Source organism: Protopterus annectens, chromosome 11.part0 (assembly GCF_019279795.1).
Source record: "Protopterus annectens isolate FY-2018-M chromosome 11.part0, PAN1.0, whole genome shotgun sequence".
Taxonomy (NCBI): Eukaryota; Metazoa; Chordata; order Ceratodontiformes; family Protopteridae; genus Protopterus; species Protopterus annectens.
In genome coordinates, this window is record NC_056745.1 from 1,210,277,506 (window position 1) to 1,210,297,222 (window position 19,717).

The window sequence follows — 19,717 nt, forward strand, 5'->3', positions numbered from 1 at the left end:
ATTTTGTATCTGAAACCCCCTATTATAATACAAAACCACTCAAATCCCCCATGGTGTAACTTTTACTTTCGCAACGAAGTGAAGTCCAGGTCTTAGCATTCGTCTTGAGTAATTTTTTGTTCTACAAAATTTCACATTTCCATAAAAAGCCCTACTTCGGACATCTCAAAGGGTGGCAAGCAGCCTCTCTCTCATACATATATATATATCAACTTTCTTTGCTTCAAGAATTCTGGACAAAGCGAAAATAATGGAGAGGGAATCTAAATGTTACTCTAATTCACTTAAATTAATTGATCATGTTTTGCCTTAGCGCGCGTTTTCTAAATGATATGTGCTATGAAAATCAAATGTCATTATTAAGCGAGTGCAATCCTTAATTATTTTAGAAAATTACACATTTCTACGAGGAACAGATCAAACACATGAAGCAAAAATGAATATTCTGAGAAATTATGAGCAGCTGAGAGGTATGTCTTTTTTTTACATTTTTTACATCCGCACTACCATGTTTCACAGGGCTCACTAGAGCGGCCACTCTGAAGAAAGGTTCAACATTAACATATGCCGAAGTAGTACAGCTTAGTCGTTGGTTAAACAGAAGACAGTATAACCTTTATGGAGTCCCTTATTTTCCCCTTTCAGTCTTTATTTCAAAAACAGTCTTTATCAGCATTTAAAACATGCTTCATCTTCTTTCCTTAACAGTGGATACAGTTAGTGAAAGAATCAGACAAACTGCTTATAATCAATAATTAATGATTCAGTCACTAGGCAGTAGCTATCCTTGCCCTTTTCTTCACACTCCCTGTACCAAATCATAACAAGGCTTTCTGACTACACAAACCAAATCACCGCTCAGATTAAGTCGGACGCGCATGCGCAATTGATACACAAAACAACCAGACAGCTGCTGTTGTTAATTGGGATGTCACAGCGCAACATCCAATGAGGTAAGATAGGAACAGTGGGAGTTATGGATCCCATTTCCAGTATCAGCGAGACAGCGTACTATGGTGGATCCCAACAGCTGAAGGTTGGCTCGCAGGTGGATACACCTGGCTCTCGTTTGCCCTGGGCCCGCTTCTCAAGTTGGCTGGAATGTGTCTGCGTGGTGACCTTCGACCTGGAGCTCGGGCAGGCCATGGAGGTGAGGGGCGGGATCAGTGGTGAGGGGAATATTTGGGGCTTGTTTTGTGGGCAGGGTTTGTAATTATGACTGGGGTTAAGTGCATGGCTTTTGGGGAATAAGTTGGAATGGCATGATGGTTGAATACCTGTGTTCTAATAAAGTCAGGGGTAGTGTAGTGGTCAGAAATGAGTTGCTTGTGTAAGTTACAGCAAAAGTAGTTTATGACGAGGATTGTTGATGATGGCCATGAAGGACTGTATTGTGCAACAGCTTGTAAAGTGATAACAGCACATAGCATTGGGGACAAGATTGCAGCAAAATGAAGACAGAAGTTATGGCCACTGACATCTTTGTTTCAGTTTCCCATTCTATTTAAATTAAGTGCAGGGCACATGGTATAGGACTGGAGAAGGCAAATGTTGAGGAGCAATGCTTGATATTCATAAATAGTGTAGTACCAAACCAGATATTTCTTTGGATTAGAGTAATGGCTGTGAATTTGGGGCACTGGTTGGTAATTTAGAAATACAGAGGACCACTGTTAGGTTTGTGATTACTATTTGAAAATCTTGGAATTCAGGAGTTAGAACCGGAGCAGCATTGTTGTGTGAGCCAGCAGGGTTTTGAAGATATGGTGGTGGAGCTAGAAGATTTTATTTTAAATGATAAAGTAACATCAGACAATTAGATGTAATAAGGCTGGATATGGCTCTCAAGCTCTCAGACCAGAATCAGAAAATTACCCATTGATACCTTATTAATTTATACTACAAGTAATAATACACGTTGAGATCTTAAAGGAACAACATTTTTGTTACCTTTGTGCTTGTGACACTTCGGTAGATTCTGTTGCATCTTTTTCCTAATACTCTAGTTTATTCCAGGATTGTACCAACTGGTTAGAAAACCACTGACTGACAGTCTCTGTTGTGGGGCAAGACAGGATGGGAGGGGTGGATATTTTGGAGAAAATGCAGATTTTTCATTTTAATAGTTGTTTGCAGATGCACAAATGTAAAATAGTCATTTTACTGTGCATGGACATGTGCATAAGATGTTTGCTATGTCTCACACCCAAATCTGTTGAGTATTTTTTCTTCTTGGGTTTCCACTGAGTGGGTAGTTGTTGAAGTACTGATTTCTGTACTACTTCTCTCCTAAGACAGACAGCTTGGCATCAGACATTTAAAACCTATGCCTCTCCTTCCTACTGATTCTCTGTCATTTAATGTCCACTCCTTAGCTGTTTTTTATGGGGGTTCTTTCTGAAAAAAAAATGTCTTTATAGTTCATACATGTTTTAGAGTGTTTGTACAAAGCATTCTTCTCATTTTTCTTTAGGGCTGCTAATTCATTAACCCCAGTTATTGATTTTGCAGGGTATCATGTGCCTATAATCTGAGGTGTAAGTAGATATGTTTTAATTGGTGTTCATTCTGAGGAAGTCCTGACAATAAAAGACAAAAGCTCTGAGTAAGTTGTGGATCCAGTGGTTCTTCAAAGGAGTCTCATTGTTAATTTTGAATTCCTTTATTACTCACATTACAAGACTGGCAGTTTTTTGGTATGATAAATAAAAAAAGTGACCAGACAGGGAATAAACTTAATTCTGGGATTTTCATCTCATGAATGATTGGCTGATCTTTGATTACTTCCACTTTTAATGTCTTAAGTCATTTTCAGCTTCCTTTGGAGAACTGTGCAGTAGTTTGAGCCATTTATGTTTGATCACTAATATAGCCAGAAAATGCCTAGTTGAAATATTTTGCTACCATGACATCTTGTATATTGAACTAAAGGTTCTCCTTTTACATACAGTTTTGAGAGGATAGTCCTTTTGAATAATAATCAAAACCTGTTCCAGAAAGATTTTCTTATCTTGAATGATGGATTGTATTATTATGTTTTTCTCTAGGACTTTTGCAGATATAGGTCTGTTAAGTCCAGATTTTATAGCTAGAGCACAGTGAACTCTGGTTGTTTTGTATATATTTGCTAAACAATAGGAAGGCCTGAGTTGAAATGACCTGCTGTAACTTCTATGTCTTGCCTTGCTCTGAACTTTGTATCTGATGTCAAGGATGAGCAACTCCTACAAAATGAAGATTCTATTACTTTAAGCATATTTCTAGATCAGTTTTCTTGTGCAGTCCATTTAAGTTGGTTTCCATGTATTTTAATTTGTTAGTTGATGGTGTTATGTCATAATGTATAATATTCTGAAGTGAGTTTTGGAAATGATGGAGTTTGTGATGTTGGTTGCATTCAATGACATTTATTGGTCCACGCTGACTTTAATAGTTGAGAAAATGAATCTCTTTGGTGGTGGGGGACGTCCTGTCATGCATTTGAAATATCAGTTTCCCTATCAAGAAAGTTTACTTAAATTAAGAGTTTTAGAAGTGATTGAATTTATGATATTGATTGCATTCAGTGATGTTTATCAGACCACACTGACTTGAATAGTTTGGAAAATGGATTGGGAGGCTTCCTGTAATGCCTTTGAAATATTAGTGGTTTGAGTAGAAACAACAAGAAAACCTTTTTATACAAAATGGTTAATTTTGTCTGCAAAAGATTGTGACTTGCTCCAGTGAACATCTGAATAACTGAGAAAATTTCAGATAGAAGTTGTCCAGGGACCTGCATGTTAATGACATTTATGACTGGATTTGGAAACAGGGAGTACTGCTCCAAAGGTGGAATGCTTAACCTCTCCGTGTTCCATTTGAAATCATTAGCGTGATTACTGATGTTGGAGATGGATTAACTTTGAGCAAAAGTGTAGACAATTCTGTGCATCAAGATTAATAAAAGAAACACTTTTCAAGACTGGAGTAAGAGTTATTTGACCACCCCTAAGAGTTCCGGGAAGTGATGCTTGCATGTTTATTCTGAGGAAAAATGAGAAAGGAAGCAAAGTTTTTTTTTTCTTCTCTTTTAATGCTGGAGATTAATGAAAGTTAAAATATTTGTCAGTGGACAGCATGAAATTGGTGTCAATACTTGTTAAACAAATAGCTGTTTTCTATGAACAAACAACTACAGCAAACTGAAGCATGACAAAGGGAAATGTGGTTTAATGAATACATTCCTTTTTATTTCAAGTTTGAGTATGAAAGTAGTCAAAAGAAGTTTTCCATTTGCGTGTGCAATTTATTTGAAACAAAACGTGCAGTTGTCCTCTTTTTAATAAAGGGCTAAATAGCAGATAAAAAAGCATTGTAGGATTAAGTGGGGTTTTTAAGGCCAAATGCATGTAAGAGAACATATTATTGTCTAGTATGAATTTTTGTTTTATTTGTGTTAAAAGATGGTAATGGTCATATAGAAGTTGCAGTCAGGCTGGTTACTGGTTTAGTAATAATTTACTATAATTTTTATTTTGTCTGACAGATGCTTGTTTCATAGGGGACAAAACCATTTCTGAAAGAAGATCCTCCACAATAAACAAACCCAATCTTAGAAAAAAGTCAAGTTCATTAAGGGAAACAGACATTTTTGTAAAGCAATTTGTGAAAGGCAGTGCAGCTGCTTAGAGCATAGTCCCTACGAGTTCTGAATCGTATACAGCTGCAGAAAGAAGAAAAAAAGTTGTGTACCAGCTCCCCAGAATTGTTTGCAAAAGGCAGTGCTGTTTAAACAAATCAGTTCTTTAACAAACAATGTAGAACAGGATTTGGTGTTCACTGTCCAACAAACTGCCTTTCTCAGCTCTCATAAACACAGTGCAAATGAAATCAGTATTGCATCTCCAGAAGGGCATGTATGCAAGATCAGCCAGTGACTAAAGAAAGTTCCTGTTAATTTTAGTTTAAAAAGTGGTAACAGGAAAAGGTGCAGTGTTTGGAATCAAAATGTATTCCCTAGTTTCTTCTGAGGTGTGTCCAGTACACCAAGAACAAACAACATTTGCAAAGTCCAGTTTTAGTGAGGGAAGACACCAATGACAACTCTCCAAAGCCGGTTGTCAGAGACAGTGATAGTGGTAGCTGGAACAAAGCCAGAGTGATTTAAAAAAGTGTAATAGTACTGAAGCAAAAGCAGCAAAAGAAGCCATATGAATCAAGATGTAGGAATAAGGAGTGGTATTCTAATCATCCAAGGGATGGTGAACAGTTTTCCTGGCAAACCAATGGGTAGGGAACATACTGCAATTCATGCACTCCATGTGAATATAAACTGAGACTTTTTGAAATAAAGGAAGCATGGTTGCTTGTTAGTAATAAGACAAACAGTATTCCAGCACCCACGTGATTAGTGTTTGGTACTTGTTATTAATACTCATTACAAATTACAGAACTGAAAAAAAGTAAGAAAAAGCAAATTGATGGCACAAGCCAAACATGCCATTCACCAACTTATTCCTAGAAGTTGTATGCATTGCTCAGTACACCCCCCACCTTTGTAGCTTAGACTCACCATAACGTACTGGGATAAACTGGCATCTTATTCTCTACAGACAAAATTCATAGATGATGAGGTAGCTTCTGTAATACTGAAATCCAAAAAGTCCGAATCACATGTATGTTTAGAAACCTTACCAAAGACTATATTATTCAGAAAGTTTGATGTTGAGGCGGCTTTCTAAAGGCTTTGTGATTTTTCACTTACATTTCATCCTGTTCTGCACAGCAGTCCCAGTGCAGAGTCGGGGAATAAGTCTGAAATGGTTGAGTCATGCTTCTTGAGAACATCTGCAGTCACTGTCCTATAATAAATCATTGTATAGAAGAGAGTAAAGGTTTACATATATGTAAAGACTGTAGGTCAAGGTACCAGGGTGTATGTCAGCTGGTTCTGTGGATACCTTTTAATAAATGGTGAGTTTCAAGTTTCTTCTGTGGAATGTTTTGTTCTCCTTGTGCGCGCGTGTGTGTATATATTTATGTATACATATAGTAAAAATTGCAAGAAAAACCCAGACAATTTACAGTTTTCACTGTGTGATACTTTAAATCTCCTGTAATGGAGGCCCATGGGACATATGTAAGTGTTTCAGGTGCATGGCTTCTGAATGCCTATGACTTTTTTACTTTTCATACTTTTTAAGTCTTTATGCTGCCATTCAGGCCAATAAAGCCGACTATCACTAATATATATATATATATATATATATATATATATCACACGTGTGTGTATATCTGTTGGAGTTGGTACATGCACACAGACACACATATAGCTGCACTTCTGTACATCAGAGTAAATGGCTAACTATCGATCCTGAAAGACCGAAAACCAAAGCAATGAAAAGTAAAACACATATGTTTTTTAAAGGAGGGAAAGCCCCTCCCTCACCTCCCACATCCCTGCTAGTTATATGTACCAACTCTGAGATAGCTTTGTTTGCCCTATGTGCAATCTTGCATGGACTAAACACTGCCAGAAGCAATCAAATGAGTTTCAATCACTTCTTCCGGTGTTAAACACGTTCAAGATTATGAATAATCAGTTATATGGGGTGATTCCATATCTATATATAGATACCCATAGATATAATATATGGGTATTATATGATTTATCGCTGTACGTATTTCATCATAGGTTCATAGGTTCATACTAGGCTATCTGCCCAAGGGCATTTATAAGCCTAGCCCATGTTTATGTGGCTTTCGCCACCCCTTTAGTTTGAATAAAAACTATGCCTATCATTTTTCTGTGCCTCTGTCAAGCAGTGACATTGAAGTAATCCCTGGGGTATATCTGCGATCTCCCATCCATTGGTCAAGATTCCTCTTGAACAAGGCCAGTGAGGTGCTCTGCCTCACATGTACCGGGATTTTGTTCCACAGCATAGGGAGTCTCTGGGTGATGAATCTGTCCCTCCAGCACGTTCTATTTATAACCGTGTCAAGGCTCAAGTCTCCCGCCCTTGTGGTTCTGAGGGATCTAGATTTTTTGAGGTGAAGCATATTCATCAAATCTGGGTTTGACATGGCCTTATATGTCAGGCACAGGTCACCTCTGAGCAAGCGGTATGAGACTGAATAGAGCTGGAGTTCTTTCAGTCGGGCAGCATAAGACATATTTTTGAGACCCTTTATCCTTTTGGTGAGGAACTTTTGGGGCCTTTCAAGCTGCATCAGGTGTCTGGTCAGATACATTCGAACGGGCATTGTACTCAATCATAGGTCTAATGAGTGATGAGTACAGGGGACGATGACCTCCCTTGATCTAGATGTGAATCCCTTCATGATCAGGTGGGCGATATAGAAGGTTTTCCTAACTACTTTAGCAACATGAGTGTCAAACGAAAGGCTACTGTCAACTTGGGTCCCCAGATCCCTGATGACTTTTTCTGTGCTCAGTGGATTGCCACCTATATGGTAGCTAGGGGTAACCTTGTTTTTCCCGAAGGGTATGACTATGCATTTTTGGCGTTTAACTTCAGGCCATGGCTCTGGCACCAGTTATCCGTTTCTGTGAGGCCCTTCTGGAGGATATCTGTGTCAGATGTGTTTTCGACTATGGCGCCCAGTTTGCAGTTATCTGCAAACTTTGTCAGCCATAACCCTCCTGTGTTTGCTTGTACTTCAGAAAAGTAGATGCCGAACAAGAGTGGACCCAGGACTGAGCCCTGTGGGACACCACTTGTGACAGGCTTTGAGTCTGACATGGCTCCAGCAACTCTGACCCTGTGGGTTCTGTCACTTAGCCAGTTTGCAACCCATCTTGTGATGTATGGGTTTACATTCAAGCTGATGAGTTTTTCGATGATACCTGAGTGGGGTATTGTGTCGAAGGCCTTTGCCAGGTCGAGGTAGGCTGTATGGACTGCCTTTCCCTCATCAATGGCCTTGGTGACTGTCCCGAAAAAGTCAACCAAGTTTAAGAGGCAGGATCTGCCTTTGACAAAGCCAAACTGGGTTGGATCCAAAGTCTGCAAGTTCCCTATGTCTTTATTTATGAGTTCCATTATGATCCTCTCCATGGCTTTGCAGATAAGGCTTGTCAAGCTAATGGGGCGGTAATTTCCAGGGTCTGTGGAGGCACCGCCCTTATGAAGTGGGACCACAGTCGCCGTCGCCACTCCTTGGGTAACGTATCCTGAGGTGAGGCTAAGATTAAACAGCTGTCCTAACTGTGGGTTTAATTCCTCGTTGAGTTCATGAAGCACACAGCCGGGGACACCATCCAGTCCCATGGATGCTGTGTTTTTGCCTTAGTGAGGGCAGTTCTCACCTGGGCATTGGAGATGTTTGGGGGGCTACAATCCTCTGGAATAGATATCTCTCCTTTTGGGGAGGGGGAGAAGTTTGCACTGAACCTGTCAGCCAGTATGTTAGCAATGTGTGTAGGTTCAGTAATTTTCACATCATTTTGAACTAATTCTGAGCATATCTGGGAGTTTCCTCCTAGGTTTCTAACATAGCTAAAGAAGGCCTTATGATTGTCTTTAGAGTCCTTGACCATTTTTCTCTCAAAATTTGCCTTGGATGATTTTATGAGAGCTCTTAGTTTTTTACTTATAATGATCAAAGGTGTCTTACCTTTTAAGGATTTTGCTCTATCTTGTAGTAGCTTCCTCCTTTTGTTGTAGAGCTTGTTTATGGCTGGGGTCCACCAGACTGGACGCTTGCCTTTGGTACAGAGAGTCTTAGTTTTGTTTGGGATTGCCTGATCCATGCAGTCCTGTAGGTGCTGGTAGAAGGCATTTGTAAGTGATTCAGCGGTTTGAGTAATGTTTACCACTGGCACAGGGGCCTTAAAGGAGACCATACTAGTTTTTAGAAGTGTGAAATCGGCTTTTGAGAAGTTTTTCACTGTGGTCTTTTTTGTTTCAGGGGGGGCGGGATGAGGACCTCCAGCGAGATTAGTTTATGATCTGATCTCACCAGTGAGGGGTATACTTCCGGTGTTGAACATTTTGATCCCATGTTCGTGATGATGAGATCAAGTATGTTTTCTCCTCTTGTGGGGATGGTGACTAGTTGTTCCATGGCATTTGAGTTTATGAACTCCAGGAATCTTTGGGTTAGAGTGTTCGGGCTTGAGTAGTGTTCCCAGTCTATATTAGGGTAGTTGAAGTCACCTAGTATGATGGTGTTTGGAGATACATTTATCCCCTCCAATGTTTTCAGGAAGGCCATGTGAGGTTCCTGAGTTTGAGAGGGTGGCCTGTAACATGCTACAAATCATCTGCTTCAGTGCTGGTACTTTTGGTCGACTTATGAAATGGTCGAATTTCATTAGATTGACTGTTACATAATTCAGGGGCTTTTCCACTTTTTTCAAGGTTGTGTAACTCTGGAGTTTGTGCATTTAATTTCTGGGCATATGGGGGACAAAGATCCCCCACGTAAAAGTTGTTTTTGTCTCGCCTTTGGTAATCACGAATGTAACCTGTAGTTATATAATTTGTGATTACTTTTTTCAATGATTTTTGTGGCAATTAATGGTAATCACAGAGGATTTTTGTTCAGTGTTTGTTTAGTATCTCAAACAAACTCCTTGGTGATTATTCATTATAAAGTCGTATGGTTGTAGTAGCTGTGAGTGAACACTTTTTTCTTTTTTTGCCTGCTGGCAGCTGTGTGTGCAAGGTCATGGTACAGTACGGTCTGGCAATTTGCTTCTTCCTCTCTGTACTGTAATCTTGGAGTTGGTATATATAATTAGGAAGAGGTGTGGGGGTGTGGGCTGGGGGATCCCCATGTGAAGAAGTGTTTTCAATTTTTTGTTCTTTTCAGCATTCGCTATTTAAGATGCTCACACATATGGGTTCTGTTTGTTTGATCTAAAGCTGATTTTATATAAAAAAAAAACTGGTACATGTTGACAACTTATTTCATTGTTGAAACTGCAAATCGTCAAAACACATTTCATTGAAAATTGTGTAATTGTATGGAGAATGCTGGTGTGGTTTTAGATCATAGAAATACAAATTAGTGTTGATCAGTGTTTGTACCTCTCTTATGCCCACTGTTATGTTGTACTTTTGTCTCTAGATGTTTTGTTTATGTACAGCAGCAGTGATTCAGTCTGTGTGTGAGGGGCATTCTTTTTTCTCCATGGTGGTGTGACTGTGGATTTAATATATTTATGTTAAGGGGGTTGGGAGGTGTAGAGGGGGCTTGCCCAACTGCAAATACGTTTTTGGAAGTATATTTAGTGTAAATTTTGAGTGAAATGCATTTTGATGATTTGTGGTTTTGATTAATTGTGTCACATTTTTTTTTTATCCAATTTAGATATTAATGTCAATCTAAATTGTTCTAATTAAAATTATACTTATTCCTCACCATATATATATATATATATATATATACATATATAAATATATATATATATATGTATATAATATTTATTTATATATATATATATATATATATATACAAAAAAAGTATATAAGTATGTATGTGTGTGTGTATATGTATATGTATGTGTATATATATATATATATATATATATATATATATATATATATATACATACATATATATATATATATATATATATACATATATGTATGTGTGAGATATGTATATATATTGTCACAACCTGATTCCTTAAGTTGTAATAAATGGGTACTGCCTTGCAGGGCTAACCTGGTTAGCAAAATATAAATAAATACATTAAATAATTGATTTTATTGGAAATTTTGTATTTGTTATGTGTAAAAGTTTACAAGCCCTCTGTCTGTTTCTGCCTTTTGGTCTAGGATGTGACTGAAAAGTGTCATCTGTCATTTACTCTACCAGTTGACAAACTTATAAATACACTTTGTTTTAACTGCAGGTTTTGTGACGCCACTGTCTAGTGCTATTGCATCAAGATTCACTCCTGAAGAGACAGTGTCATTTGCCATTGCCAAGTTGACTACAACTGATCAGAATGCCTCCATTAGAGAACCTCGGAACAGGGCTTGCCTTAGTCAACTAGTGCCCTAGGCGAAAGGGCTCCATGATACCCTGCCCTCCATTGGCCACTTCCCCCACGTGTGTCCCACATCATGGCATACCCACACTATCCAGATTACTTTACTTTTTTCTTCTCTTTTCTCACAGTTTGTCATACTCTTTCAGTTTTGTCTGCATTTATGCATTCATTCAACACATTTTAAGTAGGCAAGGCTGCTTTCTGATAACCGTGTCGGAAACAGATGCATTAAGCCATGGAGGTTTCTAAATGTTTCTTAGGTGCATTTTACATTTTTTTAAAAAACTTTACATTGAAAGATGGCCTGAAAAAAATGCATGATTAAGGGAAGAAATTCAGATGTGCTGTTCAACTTGGTTTTCCTTGAATCCTTTCAACACAACCTAATTGACCAAGAACACACTGTAATAACTGCATTGGAAATAACTAAATTAAGCCAGGGTCCAGGGGCTAATCCAGACATTATGGGGGTTCTAGATGTGCTGAGGTGCATTTTACAGTTTTTTTAAACAATCTTTTCATTCGGTGAGTGCCTAAACAAAAATCATGATAAAAGGAAGAAATTCCGTCTTGCTCTTAAACTTTGTTTTTTCCTGAATCCTTTCAGCATTCCCTTACTGAACAAGACTCCACTGTAATAAATAAATTAAGCTGGGGGTTTAGGTGCTTGAGGTACATTTTAGAGAGCTGTTTTCCAACCTTTTGATTCAGTGACGACCTGAGCCAAAATCCTACATAATGAAAGAATTTCAGTTTGTATTTTTTTATTTCAGGGAAGAAGTAAGTTGTATCCAAGACTTAATGCTCGTCGTTAACCAAATAGCAGAGCACGATAAACAGAGAAGGCAAATGCTTGTGATGATACACCTACGATATCTGGAAATAGTACCTGCCTCCCATTACCATCTTAAAAAAATTTAGCCACTTTCTAAGTGTCACTGTCTGGTGTTAAATTGTGATAAAAATTAATGGATAATTGGCCACAATAGCATATAGAGTTGGTGTTGTTGCTTGAATGTACAGCATGCCTCCTCATCCCTACCCACAAAAGACAGCCATCTTTTATATATCACTCTGATATCAGACTTGGACAAAGCCGAAAAAACAAGTAGAACATAATTTACTCTGATACATATAAACAGCATGCTTCTTTACCCTCCCTCAAAAGATAGTCAGCTTTATATGCATGTGATGTTTGATTATGAGGAACATGAAAAAAAATAATTACAGCAGTGTTTTCGACATGTTACTTTGACATTATGCCACTCCTATACAAGCCTAGTGACCTCCTGGGCACCCATCTGAAGTTTGTGAAGAAAGTTAAAAAGTAATGACAGCACTGTCTGCAGTCCATCACAAGATGGTGACCTCTGAGGTTCGGGAGGAAAGTTAAAAAATAATGACATCATTCCCAGGTCCCCACACAAGCTACAGCAGCCTTCTGTGCATACTTCTGAGCAGGGCTGGTTTTAGACTAGGTGGGGTTAGGGGCAGAGATCACTACTAAGCCTGTGCCAAAATCCACTTATATAGCCTTTGTGTGTGGGGGTCACTAGACCCTCAGAAGCTCTGAAAGTCTGGGTATTCTGTGACGCATTTTATCCCCTTTTTTGAGAAATAACTGTAAACGGAGCAAGTGACAAGAGGGTCAGTTAATTTCATCCAGACAGCCCCACAGAGCGATTATAGCTATGTCTATGTACAGTTCAGACGTTGGATTGTGATAAAAGTAGATGGTCATGTAGTGCATTTTGTCTTTATTTGAAATTAACAGTTGCCACACATTAAAGTATTCCATGTTGCTTCACACAGATCATACTAGTCCTGCAAAGCCAGAATAATAAGCAAACCATAGCAGGCAGCTAGTCATTTTCCTCTACAGGCAATCCCATCAGTTATATCTCTGTTGTTTGTCCATATTGGGTGTCCAGTTAAGCAGTCCATTTTACGTCTTACAAATGCACACTAGTTCTGCAAAGCCAGATTTATATATGTATGCATTTATTTATTTAACATTTGATTACTGGGAAAGTCCGACTGGGTAGAAGACTATTTTCAGAAAAGGCTCAGGGAGAAAAGCTCCAAATTATTACAAAACATTTTAAGATTAATAATTTTATGATCTTCAAAAATAAAACAAAAACATCTGTGGTTTAAATAATTTTAACAAATGAAACATAATATAAAAACATTGGTTAAAATCTATAGAAGGTATGTGACAGTCATTTAATATTTAGAGAAACTTTAGACAGATTGTAGAGAAATTAAAGGTCAGTAAGTCTAATACAAATAGGAATTATAATATGAAGTGGGGGGAAAATACGCTTATGGTATATTTGGAGAGAAAGTCAAGGGAGAGAATTAGCAGTAAGGAAGTAAGTGAAGAAGGTAGAGTAAAGACGTATAAGGAATGAATAAGATATCTGTTGACATTTTGGACGACAATGACTATCATATTTGCTAAGTTTGTAGACAGACAGGAGTTTTTGGTCACTGTATTGCAATGACTGACTGGGAACATAGTTGTACAGAATGTTTTTTAGTGCTGGACAGGCAGATGGATGCTGGATAATTTTATAGGTGGTAAGAAGTGTTGTATATATTAACTGATGTGGCAGTTCTAACCAATTTAGGCTTTTCAGTGCTGTACAGTGGTGGTGCTGCGGTAGTGTTGTGGCCTCACAGTAAGATGCTGTCCGGTTCGATTCTCAGCTGGAGCGTCTTCTGCGTGGAGACATGCGTGAATGGGCTTACCTTCGTTGAAGGTTGTGCGTCAGGGCTGGCAACTCGGCACGTAAAAATCAACTGCCAATCATTAGCGGACCGGAGTTCCGCTGTGGCGACCCCTAACCGGGAAAAGCCGAAAGACACAACAACAACAAGTGCTGTACAGTGGTGGGTTCTGAAGGGGATATGTACTGCAAATTTGTTATAACATTGTTCAGGTTTTAATTTTTGTGAAGCCTGGAGGTTATTAAGGATGAAAGCACCATAAAAAAGAGTGGGGAGGAAATAGTAGTGGCAAGTGTAGTTTTAGTTGCATCAGTGAGAAAGGTTTTGGCTCTGTAAAGCACCCCTAGTTACTGATGAGTTTTTCTTATGCTGTTATGTATATGCAGGGTAAATGTATCTTGCTTTTGTCCCACTTTCTGAAATTTAAGAAAGTTCAGTTACAAATTTGCTGTTCTGAACTGTTTGTAAGTTTCTTGGAGGCCAGTGCTTGCTTGGACTAAAGGGAAGTCTCTGTGTTCACTAGTGGCAGTGGTTAACACTGAACAGCCTGCCTGTCCCTATAGGAGTGGTTACTGCCTAGAAGCTGTAGTTTTATTGGCCATCTTGGGACAATTCTAAACTCCTTAATCTCTATCTCTTAACACCTGCTGCCTCGTTGTTTTGGCATCTTTCCAGGCTTGTTAGTTGTTGCTGAAGCACCTACCAAGGGGAGAAAATGCCAAGAGGAGAAAGGAGCCACTTTTGAGATTTTAAGTATTTTCTTCTGCTTTTTTGTTAAGAATTACTGCTTTGCCGCCTACTTTTCGGCGTTTTTCAGCTTGCTAAAGTTTATATCTGTATTAGAAACAGTATTTAGAACACATCTAGACCCTGTTTACTTCATTTCCTGTGTTGCACTTAATTTAAAATCATTCTTTTCTCTTAAAACTGCATTTTACCTGACATTGGCCTAGCACTCGTGTGGGGTCATTTATTGCACTGTTGTGATTATTTTGCTACTTGTGTAGCTCTGCTACCTTTAAACTAAAACAAAAAAGAAAAAAAAAAAATCTTGCTTTTTTCCCACTTTCTGAAATTTAAGAAAGTTCAGTTACAGATTTGCTTTTCTGAACTGTTTGTAAGTTTCTTGGAGGCCAGTGCTTGCTTGGACTAAAGGGAAGTCTCTGTGTTCACCAGTGGCAGTGGTTAACACTGAACAGCCTGCCTTTCCCTGTAGGAGTGGTTACTGCCTAGAAGCTGTAGTTTTATTGGCCATTTTGGGTCAATTCTAAACTCCTTGGTCTCTATCTCTTAAAACCCTGCAACCCTCTTTTAGCGCGGTCTTGCGCACAGAGCAGCGCCGCTTAAACAAGCTTAAACTATTCCCGGCTCCACAAAGTCTACTGTTCACTTTTTCCCCTTAGAACTGCTCTAAATCTCAAATTAAGCACTCTATTCTCATTCTAAAGCCCTGCACTTGCTCGTATAAGTAATCTCATAGATAAACACAAACTAAAGCACTACATCCTCTTATACTCCTTCGAAGCACTTGCTCCCTATTGGTTCTTTCTGATCAGTCAATAAGTAGTTCCCTATATTATTCAGGCATGTCCAAAGGTCAGTTTTGAGTTTACTCTCCAGTCCAGCTGGTGAATCTGGGAATCTTGAGGCAATGTTACAACTGCCTTATGTATACAGACCACCCTCTCCTCCTCCCAACAAGCTCAAATATATGTGAGAGATGCAACTATATAGCCAAACTGGAGGCTAAGCTCTCTCAACCCAGTACTGGCACAGCCTGTCAGGAGGAGAAGGTAACCACACACACCACAAATCCAGTCTCACATAGACCTATCGCATCAGCAAACCTATCGCATCAGCAAACCAAACACATAAACACACAGAAACATACTCAGAGGCTCTAAATAAAAATCTGCCTAAGCAGCAGAGACCACCAAAGCAGACATCCAAGCAACACCTACCACGAAACAGTATCCATGTAGCACATAGCTCACAAAGTCAGTGTTCCACACAGTCACAGCCCTTAAGGCTAAACAACACACCTAATACACTTGTAATAGGTGACTCTATTGTCAGACACACTGACGTCCCACTCACCAGGCTGAACAAGGAGAAGGTCACTGTAAGCTGCCTGTCGGGGGCCAGGATCCGGCACATAACACAAGCACTCGGGTCACTCCAAAGCAAGTACAAGTATGACTCCGTCATTGTCCATGCTGGTGTGAATGACCTGAGACATACCTCCCTGGACTACATGAAAAAAGACGTACAGGAGCTCTTTGATCATGTAGCCCAGGCCGGTATGACCCTGACCTTGAGTGGCATCTTACCCTCACTAAGAATGATGCCACAGTATAAAGACAAAATGATCAATTTTAACAATTGGCTAAAGTATTGGTGTCATTCAAAGGGGATCCAGTGTCTGTCAGCCTGGGATGACATGCTCGACAAGCCATGTTGCTTCGCTAGGGACAGCTTGCACCTGGCACCCCTGGGTTTTCGAATGCTGGCTAAGGCTCTTGCCTCCCCCATAGTGCCTTTTTTAGGCAAGGCTCAAAAGACAAACCCACCCCCCATAGACAACACAAAGAAAGAAAAAATAAGGGTAATGCTGCTCAACGCCAGAATTCTAAACCTTGATGCACGCACTCGAGACTCTCCTCAGTATGGAGAATATTGATATCTGTGCAGTAACAGAAGCCTGATTCAAGGCTCCTGAGAGCACCCCAGCACTACCAGGCTATACTTCATACCATGCTTTCCGGCCCCAAAACTCGGACCGAACCACAAAAGGAGGGGGAGTATCCATATTTATCAAAGATACCCACACCTCCAGGCTAGTGGCACTGCACGAAGCTTCGGAGACCATCCATGTGCAACTAACAGTGGGCAAAACTGCCTTTCAGTTTGTAGCCTGCTACAGACCACCCTCCCAAACACAGGAACCCCACTCGGCTTTCCTGAGAACAATGGAGAATATGAAGGTCTCTCCAAACACTATTATATTGGGTGACTTCAACTACCCAAACATTGATTGGGAAAACTACTCGAGCCCAAACACCCTTGCCCAATGGTTCCCAGAATTTATAAACTCAAATGCTATGGAACAACTGGTCACCACTCCCACAAGAGGGGAAAACATACTGGATCTGGTCATCACCAACATGGGGTCTCTGTGTTCCACACCAGAGGTATACCCCTCATTGGTAAGATCAGACCATAAACAAATCTCACTGGACATCCATATTCCATCCCCACCCCTAGCCAAGGAAACCACGGTGAAGAACTTCTCAAAAGCAAACTTCACACTTCTCAAAACTGAGGTGGAATCCTTCAAAGCCCCTGGGCCAGTGGACAATACAGACCAAAATGCAGAATCCTTTACAAAAACATTCTATGGACACCTACTGGAATGAATGGAGCATGCTATCCCAAATAAAACCAAGACTCGCTCCTCCAAAGGCAGGAGACCTACCTGGTGGACCCCGGCCATAAATAAGCTATACAACAGAAGGAGAAAGCTACTACATGACGGAGCAAAATCCCAAAAAGGGAAGGCGTCACTGATTAGTACTAGCAAGAAACTACGATCCCTCATAAAATCTTCTAAGGCCAGCTTTGAAAGAAAAATTGCACAAGACACTAAAGATAATCACAAGGCCTTCTTTAGTTATGTCAGAAACCTGGGAGGCAACTCCTAGATATGCTCTGAGTTGGTGCAAAATGACAAAAAATTCACTAAACCCACAGACATTGCCAACATCCTGGCAGAAAGATTCAGTGCAACTCCCCCCCCCCTTCCCCCCCAAAAGAGCAAATGTCTATCCCAACAGAGTGTAGCCTTCCTGAGATCACAGATACACAGGTGAGAGCTGCCCTCTCCAAAGCTAAAAACACAGCATCAATGGGACCAGACAGTGTCCTGGGCTGCGTCTTACACGAGCTCCAAGAAGAACTAAACCCTCATATAAAGTCACTGTTTAATCTCAGCCTTACTACAGGATATGTTCCCAAGGAATGGCTTACAGCAACAGTGGTCCCACTCCACAAAGGTGGTGCCACAACAGACCCTGGAAACTATCGCCCTATAAGCCTGACTAGCCTGGTCTGCAAAGCTATGGAACGTATCATCATGGAAATCATAAACAAAGACGTTGGGAACCTCCAGACGCTGGATCCTACCCAATTCGGCTTCATTAAGGGCAGATCTTGCCTCTTGAACCTGGTCGACTTCTTTGAAACAATTGCCAAAGCAAGGTAGTCCACATAGCCTACCTGGACCTCGCAAAGGCCTTTTACACAATACCCCACTTGGACATCATAAATAAGTTCACCAGCTTAAATATCAACCCCTATGTCACAAGATGGGTTGCAAACTGGCTCAGGGATAGAACCCACATGGTTAGAATAGCAGGTGCCATGTCAGACTCTAAACCAGTTACAAGTGGTGTCCCACAAGGCTCAGTATTTATATTAATTTACACTTCTAAATATATTATTTATATTTTATAAATTATGAATTTGTAATGTATTTATGCAAGCATTACATATTGTGTTTATTTAGGTATGATAATAGGATTTATTATGATATATTTTAACATTACTTGGTTCCCTGGAACATTGTTGGATTTATTTGTTATAATGATGTCTGTTTGAAGAAAATTGAAAGTATGTGTGTGTATATATATTTTTGTTTTGAGATCACTTTAAGTTGAATTGTTTCTTAATGACTTTGCATCACTTGATTAATTGAATAATTGATTGTTAAAAATGGTATATTAAGATGATGCTGAAACTAATTGAACTGTGATCCTTGAAGGCGAACTGCCGAGGTACCAGATCGTTCATTAAACTTTTCCATTGGAAGAAAGCTTTTTTGGTGTGTATTTCGTTGCATTTCATTTTCGTATGTTGCAGTTATTGGATTTTTAGCTGGATTCCTACTGGTATTTAACTGTTTAATTCATATTATATGTCATTTCGCAATGCGGGCTCTGAACTGAGCCGCACAGCTGATTTATTGTCGTTCAAAGACATCGTTACTGAACGTGATAAAAAGTACTCCAGTTCAGACCCTTGGAATATTGGGGGTAATAATACTGCTGCGGATGAGCGTTTTGTTGAATTAAGCAAACTAATGTCAAAAGAAACTGCTTTATATTTTGACACACGTCTACTTGAAAAATACATCAGTTTGGACATTACCCCTCGGGGCTTGCACATTGAGAAGTTACCTGCAACACCATTTAGTGAGGATGAGTCTGACCTGTTCGATGAATGGAAGAAAGTGTCCCTTTCCTGTACCATTGGTTGGCTTAACATTCTGATTAAGCGTAACATTAGATCACAAGAAAAAGTTAAAAAAGAAATAATGTCTTTGCAAGAGGGCTTGATGTCTGAGCCCAATTATGGAACTCAAATGTTGGTGATTAGCGAGAAAATGCAGAAACTTGAAAGTGACATTGTATCCAGGAAAAGAAACAAGCTTGTTTGTGATCGTAAAGATTACGAGACAGGCATTCTGTTTAACTGGCAACGTGAGAACACAAGCAACACACGTAATAAGTCAAGGGGCAGGAGCTGGAGTAATGGCTCAAAGCGGAGAGGAGTGTCAGCTTCATCAGTGTCTTCTGAAGAAGGGAATTCGACCAAAAATGTTTCTTTTGCCAGGACTGTGACACACAACAGAGTTCCAGATAAGGAAACTCAAATTGCAAGTGACGATTCCACTGATACAAACATGAATTTTCGTAATGATACATCCGGAGGTGGAAACAGGAGAAATGGAAGAAAAGGGCGGAACAGATTCAAATGAAGGTCTGTTTGTATTGACTTCACAAGCGCATTGTTTGAAATGCATTAATTTGTCGAGTTTGCCTATTAATGACAACATGCTTAAAGTTTTGCACAAGGGTAGTAAGTTTGTACCTACATTCTTCCCTTCACTAGCCGACATTTATCTTGAGGTTAGAA

The 19,717-nt window shown here is 39.5% G+C and overlaps 1 protein-coding gene across 1 annotated transcript in view; it reads left to right on the plus strand.

The window, feature by feature from the left end:
* Positions 1-870: 870 nt before the first annotated feature.
* DENND6B (DENN domain containing 6B) overlaps positions 871-19,717 on the plus strand; it is a 1,114,433-nt gene continuing 1,095,586 nt past the window's right edge. Inside the window, exon 1 of the mRNA XM_044088568.1 lies at positions 871-1,150. Coding sequence (XP_043944503.1) covers positions 977-1,150 — 174 coding nt within the window. The 5' untranslated portion in view covers positions 871-976. The remainder of the gene's footprint in view (positions 1,151-19,717) is intronic.